We start from the raw sequence: 15,565 nt of genomic DNA, 5'->3' as shown, positions 1-15,565 counted from the left end.
TTTCCTTTCCTTTTTCCTTTCCTTTTTCCTTTCCTTTTTCCTTTCCTTTTTCCTTTCCTTTTTCCTTTCCTTTTTCCTTTCCTTTTTCCTTTCCTCTTTCCTTTCCTTTCCTTTCCTTTCCTTTCCTTTCCTTTCCTTTCCCCCAGTGCTCTCCTGCCTTCCACCTTCTGCTATGGATCACAAGACACCCTCCCCCAATGCAGGCTTTCAACCTTGGACTTCCTGTCCTCCACAACTGTAGAAAATAAACCTCTGCTCTTTTAAAGAACCTGTCTCAGGATAGCAGCACAACACAGACTCAGACCCTGAGCAAGGATTCTCTGGGCTTTGGCTTCTCAGCACACATCAGGGGTATCTGCCCTGACTCCCTTCAGGGAACAGTGAAAGTCACCTTCTGCAGGTCAACCTCTCAGAGCCAAGGACAAAGGGGCTCATGTAGCCATGGTCAAAGGCTCCCAAGGAACCTGCACTCATGGTCCCCAAGTTTCATGGGACATCCTAAGTGCCAGCTGTGACCACAGGTGCTAGGACACAGGACACCACCTCTGCATGGCTCAGATCTCTGGCCGGCCCCTGAGTCTCTGGTTGGACCCAGGTTGGAATCTAATAAGGTGGCAAGGAGGGAATCCAAGAGTCTCACATCCATCAGGAGATACCCTGTCCACACACTAGCCACCCTGAATGTGAGCCACAAGGCTGGTTATCAGTGTCAGAGTGACCAAGGGGGAAAGGTCCTCACTCATCTTAGTAGGCCTTGGACCAGCCATGTATTCACCACCCCCCTCTCGGCTGCCTTTCCTCCTCCTAAAGTCTCCTCTCCTCTTTTCCTGCCAACTGATCTCATATCTAACATCTTCCACCCGCATCCTGGCCTTCATTGTGCTCTTGGCTGAAGAACAGTAGCATTCCAGCTGCACTGGGAATGAGTTTGTCCTTCGGACCCATCACTTTCCATCTCCACAGCACTCCAGGGGTCTTGCAGTGGGGTGGGAGAGGGCTCATGTGGTTATGTCGGGTCCAGAGGGGTGCCTTTCAAGACTGCACCCTGGATCCAAAAGGTGGGCATAAGCAGCCCTCAGAGCTAGGGGCATCTGATGACTTGACCTCACTGCACACTTTTCAAGGGTAGGCTTGCTTGGAGCCTGGACACATGGTGTGCACTGTGACAAAACCAAACATTCAACAGGGGCCTCTGAGCTGCTGAAGCTAAAAGAGAGCTAGATTTCTATTTACCAGGGGCAAGAGAACGAACACCTGTGAACACCCCATCCATTAGCTGGGGCCGGAAGAAGAGGGTCTCAGGACCAGCTAGGGGCCGTGGCTCAGGGCCTGCTGCAGTGGGAGAAGAACCATGACCAGAATCCAGTGATGCAGAGAGCCCCACCTAGGACCCAAGCTTTCCCTCAGTGACAATCAGGACTGGCCAGTGTCTGTGACAGTGAGGTAGCAGGGTGAGACGAGGGCAAAGACCAGGGAACATAACTGGCGAGAAGGTCACTGGGCCTCATCACTGCCCAGGGAGTCTGCTCTTGCATCTGCTCTTTGCTTCTCCCTGTGGGGCTGCTGTGGGGGCCTCACACACTGCAGCTGGCCCTTCTCCTCTGCATCATCCTTGGCTGACCCCACCTGGCTCCCTTTAGGAATGTGGGTTCGGGAAGGGAAATCTGTTAGGCCCAGACCAGGGTGCACAGCAGGGGGCAGGTAGGGCAGGTGGAGGTGGGGATAAGGTAGGAATAACCACGAATCATCACTACTGCTCAGAACATTGAGAACACTGGTATTGTGATCAGGATACTCAGGCCATGGACACTCCTTCAGATACTGTCATGTGTGGGGTATGTGCTCCAGCACTCTCCCCAGTGAACCCTTGGAATACCTTGTAGGATATAAACTGATAATGGCTGTACCCCCAATTTATAGGTGAAAAAGAGAATGTATATGAAGGTAAAGGATTCTTCTCAAGGGCACCCAATGTGGATTTCTCTATACCAAGAAAAACCAAGGAAGGAGATGGCATTTCGGAACCAGAAGGGGCAGTTCAGAAGGCTCCTTAAGGAAGTAAGGGCTTGGCAGGGCTGGATAGGGACAGTTTTCAGCCTGTGGCCTGAGTAGTGGAGGTCACCACCCTGGACTGTCAGCCTTGATTAGCATCATTCTTCTTCTGTCATCTCCTTAAAACCTTCCCATCATCATCATCATCATCATCATCATCATCATCATCATCATCATCATCACCACCTTCCCCATTACCATGACCACCGTTACCATGACCACCATCACCATGACCAGCATCATCATCATCACCACTACCACCATCACTAGCAGCAGGAACACTAGCAACCTTACCATGAGAAGCATCGCCAGCATGAACAGCATTACCATGATTGCCACCAGTGTTACCAGTACTAGTGCCACCACATCCCACTTCCCAACTCCGCAGCCACCAGATCTTAATACCTCTGAGGGTGGCTGCTACCCTGAACCTGAGCCTGGCTCAGATGTGTTTGTGGCTGGGTGCTGGCTCAAGTACCTAGTAGATTTGCTTTTCTGCAGAGGTTCATTCATCTCTGGCCCTCATCTCTAAAATGAGGAACATCAATTTGTTCCCACCTTCCCAGCTTACTGTGAAGATCACGTGATCCATCTGTAAAACAAGAGGCAAGGAGCTAGTACTACAGCCACTAGGTTTAGAAAAGCTCTGCACAGACTGCATAGTGTCATATAACCCTACAGATGGAGGGACATGAGTGACACCTGCAGATTAACAAATCTTATCCAATGTTAAGATATACTGAGTTGGACACAGCTCACTTTGAGAACAGATGTACCCTAGACTAACCTAGTGTTGGACAGCAAGGCACAGTCACTAAGGCAACAGGTTCATTATGATGAGGTCTTGCCTCCTCCCATTTGCCTTTCTTATCAATGAGACAGAAAAGAAATCTCAAAGGACAGTGGCCACTTATCACTTGTGAATTGCCATAAAACAGTGAAACCATGAGGTCATATCATCCTGCTCAGCCTTGATCCGAGGGTTAGATTTGGAGATGGGGGGTTTTAAATCTTATGACCTACTGAGGCCTGGCAGAGCCATAAGAGGAGTGCCCTAAGGGGCCAAGGGGATGGCTCTGGGTGTGGTGAAGCAGGATGGCAAGGGCAACCGACAGACACATTGTGCTCACAGTCAGCTCCTGGGAGGACAAGCCGTGCTGCCCACCTGCAGACTATGGGGTCTGGAGGAATGGTCCAGGAATATGGCCAGGAGAGGCCAGCAGACAAGGAGTAATTTCTCAGAGCCAAAGGGAAGACTGAGGTGACAGCAAGCTCCAGGCTAGTGGCTACTATTTGGCAAATGAAAAAGGAGAGACCTCAGCCGGGATTCTAAAAGGCACAGTACAAGTGAAGACCGAGCCTGGGAATCAGATAGCCCAGTTCAAATCCCACCTTAGATATATCCAGTCTTGAGATTTTGAATGCTTGTTCTGCAGGGAGCCTTACAAAGTTGCTTCCTTGAGGGCCACTGCAGCTGCCTGCGGGTCCTGACTCCTGGGAGGCTCTGGCAGTGCCCATGATTCATGGCACCCCAAGATCTCCCAGGCAGCCCACTGGTAGCCTGGAGAATGAGGCAGGGTTCTGGGCATGACATCTATTCTTGTGTCTGGGCTGCCAGTCAGCAGGCACCTTTCCCACCTCAGTGGCTCTGGGTGACTGATCCTACCTGTCTCAAAGGCTAGGGCCAGTCACTGTGGTGACTCACCATATCCACCTCTTCCACTGCCCAGTGTTCGCTGAGAATCAGGCCCTCATTTTAGCACCTAAAGTCCAATGTGGTCTGTGTTTCAGGGCCTTGTTGTCTTCTCAGGGACAACTAAGGAGCTGCATCACTGAGGTTTCCATTTGTACACGAGACACATCATGAACACAGCAGGCATGTGCATTAGACTCTCAGAGAGTGATTTGTCACTGGGCACCAAGTGATGGCTTTGGAAATACTCTACCTTGGTTTCTTATTTGAGACCCATCCTTGGGCGTATTCCTGACTTTAGTTCCCTTGGTAGAGCTCTAACGAGGAAGGATCATGCTACCACTCACTCTACCCGCTTGAGTATACAAATGAGGAAACCAACACCTTGGAAGATTGGAGAAGGGGAGTAAGGGAGAGAGACAGGTGGTCTGTCCCTGTGACAGCCAATCTTTGTCATCCTGCCCTGGCCACAGCACCCAGTCATCATGCCAAGCATTAATTCAGGTGTCACTATCAAGGTATTTTTTGTAGGTGTGACTGACATTCATCATCAGTGGACTAATGTAATGTTTTTCTCAATAATGTAGGCAGGCCTCTTCTAGTCAGCTAAAGGGTTATACCAGAAAAACCAGGGTTTCCTTGGGTAAGGAGTTGCCTCAGTGCCTGCCCCCAACCTCAGACCTACCAATCCCCAGAATGGTGTGGGTCAGTGCCTTGAAAGAAACCTGCTAATATACACCTGCTAATATATACCTCACAGTCCTCTCATCTCTATAGCCATATGCATACCCTACTGCTTCTGTCTCTCTGGAGAACCTGATAGTATAGCCACCAAGAAACAACTTCTGGCTAGGGGACACAGGGCCCAGCACCTGTGGCATGAAGGCCACATGGTTGGTCCTTGACAAGTGCTGTCACAGGCAGTGACATGGGTTCCTGCAATACCTAACTCAATGGACAGGATGGATTTCCATTGTTCTTCTGGCTGGAGAAGAGGGTCCTATGTCCATTCAGAATGACATGGCCACACCAGGAAGGGCCTTAGCCCTGGTTACACTGTGGATAAAGGAAGGTTGCCAGTGACCAGGAGAGACCACACTAGGTGGTTACTGTGCCGGGAAGAAATGTATATTGTGTTAAACCATTGAAGTGTGGGCCTGTTTGTTACAGAAGCTGACTGGGTGCTGCCTGATACACACAGGGATAGACATAGCATTTCCTGTGTCTCCAGATCCACTGCAACACTAGGCCTCCCTTCTATGGACATGGGGGATCACCTGCTGACTGCTTCATCCTGGAGAGGCACTGTGCAGGACAAAGATCAGAACGCTGTCCCTATTTTGAGGAACCTATGCTCTAGGAGGACGGAAAGGGGACATGCACATCATTAACCAGCAATCCCCAGAGCTCCCCTTCCAGGATGGTGTTCCTCAATGCTCACTGTGCCATGGTCATATGCTGCTCTTTGCTGACAGCTCTGAGGCCAATGCATGCAAAAAGATGCACTGTGTAAATGGGAGAACACTGCTGTCTCTCAAGCTTGGTAAAAGATGAAAACTATGGTCATAGTCTTCCCCTAACTCTTCACACACCTCATCTTAAGCCTTGACATTTTACATGAAGAATCTACCCAGAACCACTAAATAAACCTTGTAACAGATGCAAAATGGAGGCAGTGGGCCAGAGAATGGACCAACAATCTCTCTCTTCTCTCTGTGCCTCCCTGTAGCTCCTGCCAACACACAATCAGTGGTGTTCATGCTCCAGGATCACCACACCAGCTGCGTGTTGAGGAGGCTGCTCTGATATGAAACAGACCAACATGCAGAACATGACAAGTCATAAGGAACGGGCCAGAGCCCAGCTTCGTGACTTCCTGCCTGTGCTTCCCTAGGTGCCACAATAGGGATGCTCAAATGAGAATTCCTGTCTCATTTGCTCCCCAAGATCAGAGGGGATATGTGTGTCTACTAGGAACCCAGAAGAGCCACAGACATGCAATGTAAGAAGTCAGAGAGAGGCTGGGATGAGCAAGTGCTTCACACACCAAAGGCCTAACTGCCCAGATACTTGTGGAACTGGGCTTAGCTTGTAAAGTCTGACCAATCCATAACCAGGTCCACTGTTTCATCGTGCTGTTAGTTCCCAGCCCCTGATGTCTTTCACTGGGCAATGAGGATGCAGCTGGTCCTGTCGTCAGGCAGAAAGTGTCCTATATGGCCACTTCATGGGGCTGCTCATTCCTTGAATCATTTACCTAGTTCATTTAATGCTCCTGAGTGGGAGGTGACAGCTATGTGTTTACTTTACCATATAAAACCATGATAGAGCAGAAGAACTTTCAAGGGTTCAGATAAGGCTCTGTGTAGAATGAGCTTGCTGGATGGAAGTATTTAAAAAATATTGTGGATCATCTTTTTGGGTTCTATGTATATTCAAGGTCTGCAAATTTTCAATGTCAAAGCCACAAAAAGCACTATGAAAGAAAAAAGTAGAAACTGGAGTTCATGTAAAATTTAAAAGCCTTCCCCTCATTAGAAGACACAATTAGAAAATGGAAAGGTAAATCAGAGGCTAGAAAAAAATATTTGCAACATATGCCAGACAAAGGCCTAATAAACAGAATTATCTACAGAAAAAGAACTCCCACAGACCAAAATTGAAAAGAAAAATATTCCAATGAGAAATGGACAAAAAACTTGAACAGATTCTTCCCCAAAGAATTTAAACATGTAGCGTACAAAAAGTGCTTCAATAACAACAGTCTCAGAAAAATGCAAATCATGCCCATGATAAGATATCATATCACACCCTTCAGATGGCTGAGGTTAAAATACTGATACTACCAAGTACCAAGGAGAAGGTGGAGCACCTGGAACTCTCAGATCCTACTGTAAGGGTGTAAATGCCATGACATGGGAGAACCCTTTCTTATAAAGCTAAACATGCTCCCACTATGTGATCCAGCAGATCTACAGGAAAAGACTTATACAAAACATTCCTAGCAGCTTCACTGACATTAGTCCAAATGAGAAGCAATGAAACTGTCCACACCAGGAAAATGAATGTACAGACTATGGCATTCAACACATAATGGAATAGTCCTCAGCAACAAACATGTAGAAATTGCTGCTATGCTTAACAGTAGAGCAGAATATCACAGGCACTGGGTTGAAGGAAAGAAGTTAGACCCCAGAGTACCAGCTGTAGGATTCATCTGTAGGAAATGGAACAGACAAAGCTGATCTGTGCTGGCAGAGAGCAGAATGGTGCACGTCTCCTGGAGGTAGGAGTATTGTCTAGGGAGCAGCTTGGGAGAAATTCCTGGGGTGAGGAAGCATTGTGTATGCTAATTGCAGCTAGCGATACAGGTATATACATTTTTCATAGTACGCTCAACTCTTCCCATAATCTGTGCACTTCACTGCATGCAAATCATACCTATACAAGAAATTTTAAAAAGTTGGTAGCAAGTCAGAGTGTCAGAAAGCCCGGGGCAAACAGAGCTCAGGTTGCTCAGGGATCCTCCCTTGGAGTCCAGCTCAGATTCTACCTTCTCTGAGTTGTGTCATGATGACCACTTCTCATCTCAGGTTGCCAGGAGGCCTTGCTTTTCTGGTCCATGGCCTTCTATGGGTCAGCAGAGGTATTAGGTTCACAATTCACCATCAGGGCATCCCTAGGACCTGTGCAAGTCACCCAAATGGCAAAAGGCAACTGAGGCTGCAGATGGAATCTAAGCTGCTAATCAGGTTGCCTGGACCTGGGTTATCTGGGTAGCCATCTAATCACATGAGCCCTTAAGGTGGAAGAGGAGGAGGCAGGACAGAGGGTCTGAGATGCAATCGCTGACCCTGGGCTCAGGGGCGGGGATGGGACCACAGTTAAGAATGCTACGGCCTGTGGAAGTTGGAGAGGGAGGAAACGGACAAACCCCCACAACCAGGGCTTTTGGAAGGAACACAGCCCTGCCTGGTGGGCCCCATGCCAGACTTTTGACCTCTAGAACAGCGAGGGAATAAACCTTGTTGTGTGAAGCCACTCTGCGGCAATTTGTTCCAGCTGCTAAAAGATCCTTAATTAAGGATCTTTCCTCAAACACTACTGTACTTGTTTCCACAATAAGTCATCATCCCTGGGAAGCTCCCTCCCAGGAGGGGCCAGGAAAAGCCACAAGCTCTCGTCTGGGACATAGGGCAATGCCACAGGGGGGAGGGGATGTAGGCTGTTCTAGCTGCCCTGCTTTTTCCTGCCCAGTCCCCCAGAAAGCCACTATTTCCCAGAGAATGGAGAGAGCAGGAGGGCCCAGTGACCCTCTGTGGCCCTCCAGGGTTGCCCTGTGCAGACTTGGCGCAACCAGGAATGCCCAACCAGCACACCTGAGTCTTTCTAACAAGACTGAAGGGGAGGCAACCCAGCATGCTCTGAGGGTCAGCACAAGAGGGGGATGGGGTGATGAGCCCACTGGGGGAGGAGGGGCCAGGGGAGGAAGGAGTGAAGTCATGGATGTAATCTTGACCTTGCTAGACCTAAGAGGCTGGGCCCTGTCACTACATCCAGCAAAACTGTTCCTCTTGCTTGCTGACTGCAGCCCCCACCGCCCTCCCCACAGAGCACAATCCCATCTTTCCTTTCAAGCTCCAGTTTGGAACATATTTTATCTCAACACCCCACAATATGGTCTAGTGTCTGTACCAAGCAACAGGGCACTCCCAGGTTCTCAGAGAGGAAGCCCGGAGGGCCCCTCTGAGACCAACCCAGGCTGCTCTAAGGGGATGGAGGTAAGATGCCTCCAGCTTCATAAAGCTCATGGCTTTTAGGCCTTTGCTGGCCCAGGTGGACCTGACCAGGGGTGTCAGATCCTTGTAGTGCACCTGGACTGAGAACCTTAAAAACGGGATAAAGGACACATTGGAGAGCACTCAGTGGCCAAAGGGTCCACACAAGGAGACAGCAAGGTCAACGATTGCAAAGGGCCTCGTGGCCATTTTTGAGGGTGCACTGTTGGCCTGGAGCCCACAAAAGCCAGATACAGACAATACATGTGACCCAAGACACTGAGGCATCCTCCTTCCCCAATTCTCAGGTGTCTGTGTCTTGCCATTTCATATGCATGGTCTCCTAATACCATCATCAAGCTGATTTTTTTGTAACCCATTTCAGAACAATTCTCTACCAGGCTCTACTCAGGAGTTCTGAGAAGATGCAGGATGGCTGCTCTCTGAGCACTGGGCAGCTCCCATCCCAGGTTCTACCCAGATGCTCCTGGGAGGTACGGTGGAGTCCTGACTGGCAGTGGGGAGCTGCTGTTTCCTGGCATCCATACAGATATAGAAAAATAAATTTAGTCAACCCCTGAAGGCTTTCTTTGATGCTCAGGACACACCATCCACGTTTCCTGGGACATGTGCTGAGTGGCCTTATAATTGAAAGCTTCCATACCAGCTCACAATGAATTTGTGCTTTGGACAAAGCCCAGTGGAATGGAAGCAGCCAGCCTGTTTCCAGCCATCTAGAGAAGTCTTTGGTTTGTCGCTTGCCAACCCTCACCGCACAATTCCAGCCAACCAACCCTCACTGCACAATTCCAGCCAACCAACCCTCACTGCACAATTCCAGCCAGACCCATAGCACAGCCATCGGCTGTAGAGGGGCTGAGAACACAGAAGCCTGTCTGGCGTAGCTGCCTTACCTGCTTGGCCATCCTTGGGCTTACATTGCACCTCCTCCACGCACTCAGCTGGAAACCACCCAATGTGGCCACGGGCGCTGCCTTCCCAGAAGCCCCCTTCGCCGATGCTCAGAACTAGAAGCAATGGAAAGGGAAAGGTATTAGCCAGAGGGAACAGAGGGACAGAGGGAGCCAGGATAATGGGGGCTGGGCAGGAGGATCAAGGGCCAGTGCCCGCATCTGTAGACCATGCCTCCTTCAGCTATGAGTGAGGGGACCTACCCAAGACCCAGACTCCTGCCTAGGGGCATTTCCATCTAGTAGGTGACAGGAGGAGCCAAAGCCCTGGACATCTATCAGCTCTCTTCTCATGTGTCATAAGAACTAAACTGCATGCCACTTTGTCCAATCTCTTGGTGTTCCACTGAGGCAGGAGAGTGGGATGGATGTCCTCACCATTATGACTTCACATGTAGAAGTGGGCAGCCGCTGCCTCCAAAGGAAAAGGGAGTGCTGGGGCCATGTTGTTTCTCCTCACCTGGGTGGCAGAAGGCAGGAGAGTGGGAGCAGATCAGCTGCCTGGCTCTGGGGGTCTCTCAAAGCAAAGAGAGGAGAAACCCCCAGTAGGGGGGTTGGTTTGCTGATTATGAGCCATCATCCTGCTAGATGTTGCTAAAGGCGCTGGACAGACCATGTGCCCAGTGCCTACCTGTTGGAGTTCAGGACCTTTGACACACAGACTCACTAATGAGGAACATGCTAATTACAGTCCTGCTGGGAGAAGCAGCGATTTCTGACTTTGTGAGAGAAAGGAAGGTGGCCACATGGTGCCTTGTCCTCAGGGGTCAGTGTGCATAGCTGGACAGACACAGTGACCCCAGCCTGCAGGGTGGGTACTTCTCAGTCCAGCTCAGCATTTCCCTTCCTGGGCCAGGTTCTGGGTGCACCATAGGTGCTCAGTTAACATAGGCTGGAAGAGTAAAGGGTGTTAGGTTTGTTAATTCAACTGTGAGCACGAGTGAGAAACCCAGATACCACAGGCTGGAGAGAAGTTCCACCAGGGTTGCTCTGCCCCTACGGCCCCGTTTTGCTAAACGTTTTGGTTGTAACAGCAAAACACAGGGTGGTACAATGGAGAAAGAGAATCTGTATATTTTAGGACACTGGTGCTGGGCTAGGGTTGCCCCTGAGCTACTTGCTCCTTCCAAATATGGCCATGCAATGGGGAGATCAAAGTAATCTCTCCACACTTTAATCTTCTTTTCCATTACTCTGGATGTGAAGGACCCAGGACTGCAGAAAGGGGGTCATGGCACCAGAAGTGCTTTCTGTTATCCTTTTTCTGCACCTCAAAAGCCAGATAAAGATCCATCTGGTTCACAGTTTTGGAAGGTCAACAGAACAGAAAACATCGGCTTTATAATTCTTGCTTAATAATCCAAAGAAATGACCTAAATGAAACAGACAAGCTGCATCCCAGCTGACCAGTGCCACCATAACTGCTGGAAGCAATTTCCTCCAAAAATCAATGCTAGCCCCTTAGATTCCATGCAGCCCAGCTGATGGATGCTCCACACAGTCTCCCAATAGAGCTCTGGGTTTCATAAAATCATCTCAGGGTGCAGACCTGGGTTGCATGAGGAGGCACAGGACCTGCTCATGTGCTGTGTAGTGACGGCCCATGAGGACACTTACAGTGTCCTTTGCTGCATGGCTGTGAGCAGGTCATTCTGAGAGCCTGATATCTTGTTCAATGGGAGGATCTAATGTTGAAACTTTCATATACGGGGCCTCCCTGTTATCCTTCCCCAGCACCTCCTGTGACCTGCAAAGCCAGGAGATATGGAAGGGACACAGAGGGGTTGTGGCACAGATGTGGGTTGCGCCTACTGGGAGAGGCAACTTCTCATGTGGACCCGTACATGATGAGATTATTAAAAGGGGCTTAGTCCAGGGAGGGCTATGCACTCAATAGTAATGTTTTAAACACTGTCTATGTGAGGACCCATGTGGGCAGTGAGGAGGATGTTATGACAAGGTATTTTCCTGGCTATCAGCTGACCATGGCTGCAAAGGTAGCAGCATCCTGTGTGTCACCATTGTGTGTGTTACCATACAGATATGTTACGGTGCTGATGCTTGTGAGGTCAACTGAATGTCACCCAATGTGTAAAGGTGTAAGTTCTTCCCATGACTGGCTCATATCAACATTCAAAATTGCAGGTCATATGAGTTTTTACATTTATAATTTAACAACTAACAAAAATCTTGGGTTAAACAATATTTGTGCAATTCAGGACATTCTGCTTGTAGATATGAAGACCCTATTTACTATACCATTGGAAATAGCTCCAAAACCCAAACATAATGCAAAAAGCAACAAGCTAGAGAGGCTGGAAGTTGAAGAGAAGAAGCCAGACCTCACTGGGGATCTGTGCTTGCCTGGAAGAGTAGGGTGGAAATAGCACAAGAATCTCTGTGGTTTTCAGGCCAGGCTAAGTCCAGCTCTCATGGCAGGGCTACCAGTGGAGAAGCCCTGCATGGGGACAGCCAGGGAGGTGGAGCCAGGAAACCATAGACTCTGGGTGGAGAAAGTCCCTGCAAAGAAAAGGGTCAGAGGGGAGTCGGCAAACTCAGACTCCCCACATCTCCAGGGGAACCCAAACACACACACACACAGAACAAACTCAAAGCAGCTAACCATTATGAGATCTGAGCTTGCACAGAGCTGTCACCCAAGCAACCTTCTAAAGCGAAGAGAAGAAATCATGAGAAAAAAATCTCCAGAAGCCAGACTCTCCATTACTTAACACGCTGAAAATCCAGAATGCAGCTGAAAATCACAGGATATATGAAATAAGAACAAAACATGCGCTCAAGAGATAAAGAGAATCACCTGAACTCAAACCCAGCATGGACCTGAAGTTGGACTGTCAGACAGGGTTTACTGTGGCAGTTATACCAAGCTATAATGTTGTGAGCCAACGCAGGTTTGCAGTGAACAAAACAATCCCAACAGAGTAATGGGCATCTTGGCAAACCAAAAGCAGCAATGAAAAGTGTATACATAGAAAGTCCAGCACACAAATAATTTCTGAAATTATAAAATTAACAAATTGAACTTGGAAGAAAAATGAATAGAACTCTAAGAATATTTTAGATGCCATCAGATGGGATGCCAGGGATTAAGGGAGACGATGGAATACTGTCATCTCCAGAGCCTTGCCATAACCCAGATGAAGTCAGGCCAATGAGTGTGTGGGACAAAGAGAGAAACTGATTACTTGCCTTGGGCCAAACAGCAACATGAGGGGGAAAGAAAGATTGGAAGCTCGCTACCAGACTCTAAGGAGCATACTTGCTATCCTGTGCCATACATCTTCTAGAAGCCTGTTCAGGTGTCCCTTCCTTGCTCTACCCAGTGGGTGGCAAATGCCTACATGTGGCCTCCACAGCCCCCTTCCACCTCTTCCCTGGGTGACCTTCAGCTACAGGACTCTGATAATGCCACCATCAATTTCTCTCCATCCTGGACATAACCCTTACTGCAAGTGCCTTGCACATTTGATTTCCCTGTGCAGAAACCACTACTGGCTCCTAACAAAGCCTAACTCCTTGCTTGAAATTCACAGTACATATCAAAATGCTTTTTAATCATCATTTCCAGGATCCTGCCTTCTGAATCTCCTTCCACCTGGTGAATTTCCTTCCTTTGAACACTGCAGGCCTCCAGACCTTGGCCCATGCTGGACCAGATGCCTGGATATCCCAAATCTGACCTACACCAGGGCCTGCCCCTGATCCACTTCCTCGTGGGTCTCAGAAGTCTCATTATTGGAAAGGAGCTCTGCTTACTGGGATGCCCTGGGATGGGCAATTTCCATGCTAAGTCTCACCCAGATGTATGTGTGCAGCCTTCCTCCCAGGCTCAGACCAGGCACTACAGCTGGCTTCCCTCCACAGAGCTAGTGCACATGGCTCTGCTCCCATTCTTACCCTCCCAGGGGTCAGAACTTCCCATGGGGCCCTGCAGGAGCCACATCTTAGATGTTGCCACTCAGCAGATCTACTGAGGGGGACAATGGAGGCCAAGTGGCTCTAGTCTGCACTGCCCCAGAAGCAGAGGACAACAGGTGAACACTGACCTTTGACTCTGTCACCACGGTGAAGGGGGATCTCGCCATCGACTTGGGGTTGGTATGGCTTGACGACGACGAAGAGTCTCCCAGGCACTGCGCTGTAGAGTTTCCGCTTGGGCCCTGGGTACTCGAAGGCTGAGAGGGAGCCCTTGTTGGCACCAGGAGCAAGAGATGGCCTGAATCAATGAGAGGGAAGAGGGAGGGAGATGGTCAGAGAGCCACATGTCACCCGCTGTGCCCAGTACAACCCATAGAGTCTATTCCACAAGCTGTCACACTGTACCTGTGAGGTCAAACAGTCACTACAACAGGGATAGACCAGGGCAATCTCTGTGGCAGAAGGACGCAGTAGGCCCAACCATCTCACTTCTGGGTATATCCCCAAAGAAGTGAAATCAGGGCCTCAAAGATATGTTGCACACCATGTTTTACTCAACAACCAAAAGGCGGAGGCCACTCAGTGTCCATGGATTGATGGTTCGCTCATACTGTGGAACAGGATTCAGCCACAGAAAACAGGCACATCTGACACACGTGAGAGACAACCCAGATGCACCTTGAGGACGTGGTGCTCAGTGAGCTAAGCAAGTCACAGAAGGACAAATCTTGCATGGTTCTGCTCACATGAGGTCCCTAGAGTGGTCAGGTCCATAGAGACAGGAAGTAGGATGGGGTCCTGGGGGCTGGGAAGGGGGCTGGGGAGTCATGTTTTAAAGGGGACAGAGCTTTGGCTTGAGGAAGATGAGGAGGTTCCGAAAGTGGATGGTAGTGATGGCGGCACCATGGTGTGAATGTGCTTAATGCCCCTGACCTGTGCACTTAAACATGGCGAAAATGGTGATGCTCTGTTGTGTGTATTTGAGCACAATTTAAAAAGGAAAGGCTGAGGTGGAGGCAGAAATGAAGGGAAGCCCTGGGTGTCTCATTTCATCCATGCACTGCCAGTGTTAGTCATGCTGGGTTAGGAAGCCTTTCATCAAAAGCAGCCATTATCACCGAAGTCTGAGCCCAGCGACACTCCCGAGAAGAATTTCAATCCTGTCTTGTTTTATGTCACTGATCGCAAGAAGCATGCATGTCAGGCTGACCTCCCCACGGGGGCAGCCTCATGCTTTCTCAAGGAAAGCACCCATCTACGTGGACTGGCATGAAACGGACTTGCAAGGAAAATTCTAGAAGCAAATAGGACTTGCTTAGTATTTAGTGTGACCCTCCCATATGTACCCTTGGTACCACACATACCCTATGTGTGCCTCCGTCAAAGCTGCAGAAGCACTGTGGTGTAGTAGTCTGCACCTTTCACTTCCCCACTCAGGGCTGTGACAGTGAGATGCAGCCAGGGGGACCTGGGCAGGCGTCATTAAGGAGCCCAGTCTGAAGATGTCGAAATGGGGCTGTGGCAGGCTAAATTTAGACCTTCATTTAAACTGCTGGCAAGGAGTGGGTTGGGACTGAATGCACAATGTGCCTGCCTGGCCCCAAAGCCCAGATTGCCCTTTACCCACGTGGAGCAGAATGCAGGAAAAGCAGTCTGGTCACCTGACCTCTTGTGACACAGGTGGGAGGCCTGGAGGGTCCCCTGAGCTCCAGGACACTGGGAGAGGTGGGAGGCTGCCCACAGTTGGCATTGTTCCCAGGGACGCCCCCTGCCCAGAGTTTTCTCCAACCAAATCACGGCCACCAATGTAATGATCTCAGAATCCCTGTGATGTGAGCTTTGTCACCATCAAGCAGCCCTGGGTCAAGGTGGAGTCACGGGCAGGTGCGGCCTCTATGTGATCTCCTCACCCAACTCCTCCTCACCTAGCCAGCTGCATTCCACCATGGGACTTGGTGGTTGTCATTTAACCCCAAGCACCCAGTGCTGTTAGAGTGGTGACTTCTACGACAGCAGAGTTGTGAGAGTATCTTGTCCAAAAGTGTAGCTCATTCAGCAGGCCAGTGACATGTGGAGAGGGGCATGTGGGCATGTGGGCCACCTCTAAGCAGGGCCCTCCATGTTCCCTGAGA

General features: G+C 49.7%; 1 protein-coding gene across 3 annotated transcripts in view; it reads right to left on the bottom strand.

Annotated features, from left to right (window-relative positions):
• The window catches only part of Shank2 (SH3 and multiple ankyrin repeat domains 2), a 522,268-nt gene that overhangs the window by 255,285 nt on the left and 251,418 nt on the right, over positions 1–15,565 (bottom strand). For all 3 annotated transcript variants that reach the window (XM_013514155.1, XM_013514157.1, XM_013514156.1), the window contains 2 exons: positions 13,562–13,731; positions 9,438–9,551 (listed from right to left, as the gene is read on the bottom strand). In XM_013514155.1, coding sequence (XP_013369609.1) covers positions 9,438–9,551; positions 13,562–13,731 — 284 coding nt within the window. The remainder of the gene's footprint in view (positions 1–9,437; positions 9,552–13,561; positions 13,732–15,565) is intronic.

This window comes from Chinchilla lanigera, unplaced genomic scaffold (genome assembly GCF_000276665.1).
Source record: "Chinchilla lanigera isolate Chin_1 unplaced genomic scaffold, ChiLan1.0 scaffold00021, whole genome shotgun sequence".
Taxonomy (NCBI): Eukaryota; Metazoa; Chordata; class Mammalia; order Rodentia; family Chinchillidae; genus Chinchilla; species Chinchilla lanigera.
The sequence above is the reverse complement of the archived record's forward strand: the minus strand, read 5'-3'. Positions and strand labels throughout refer to the sequence as shown.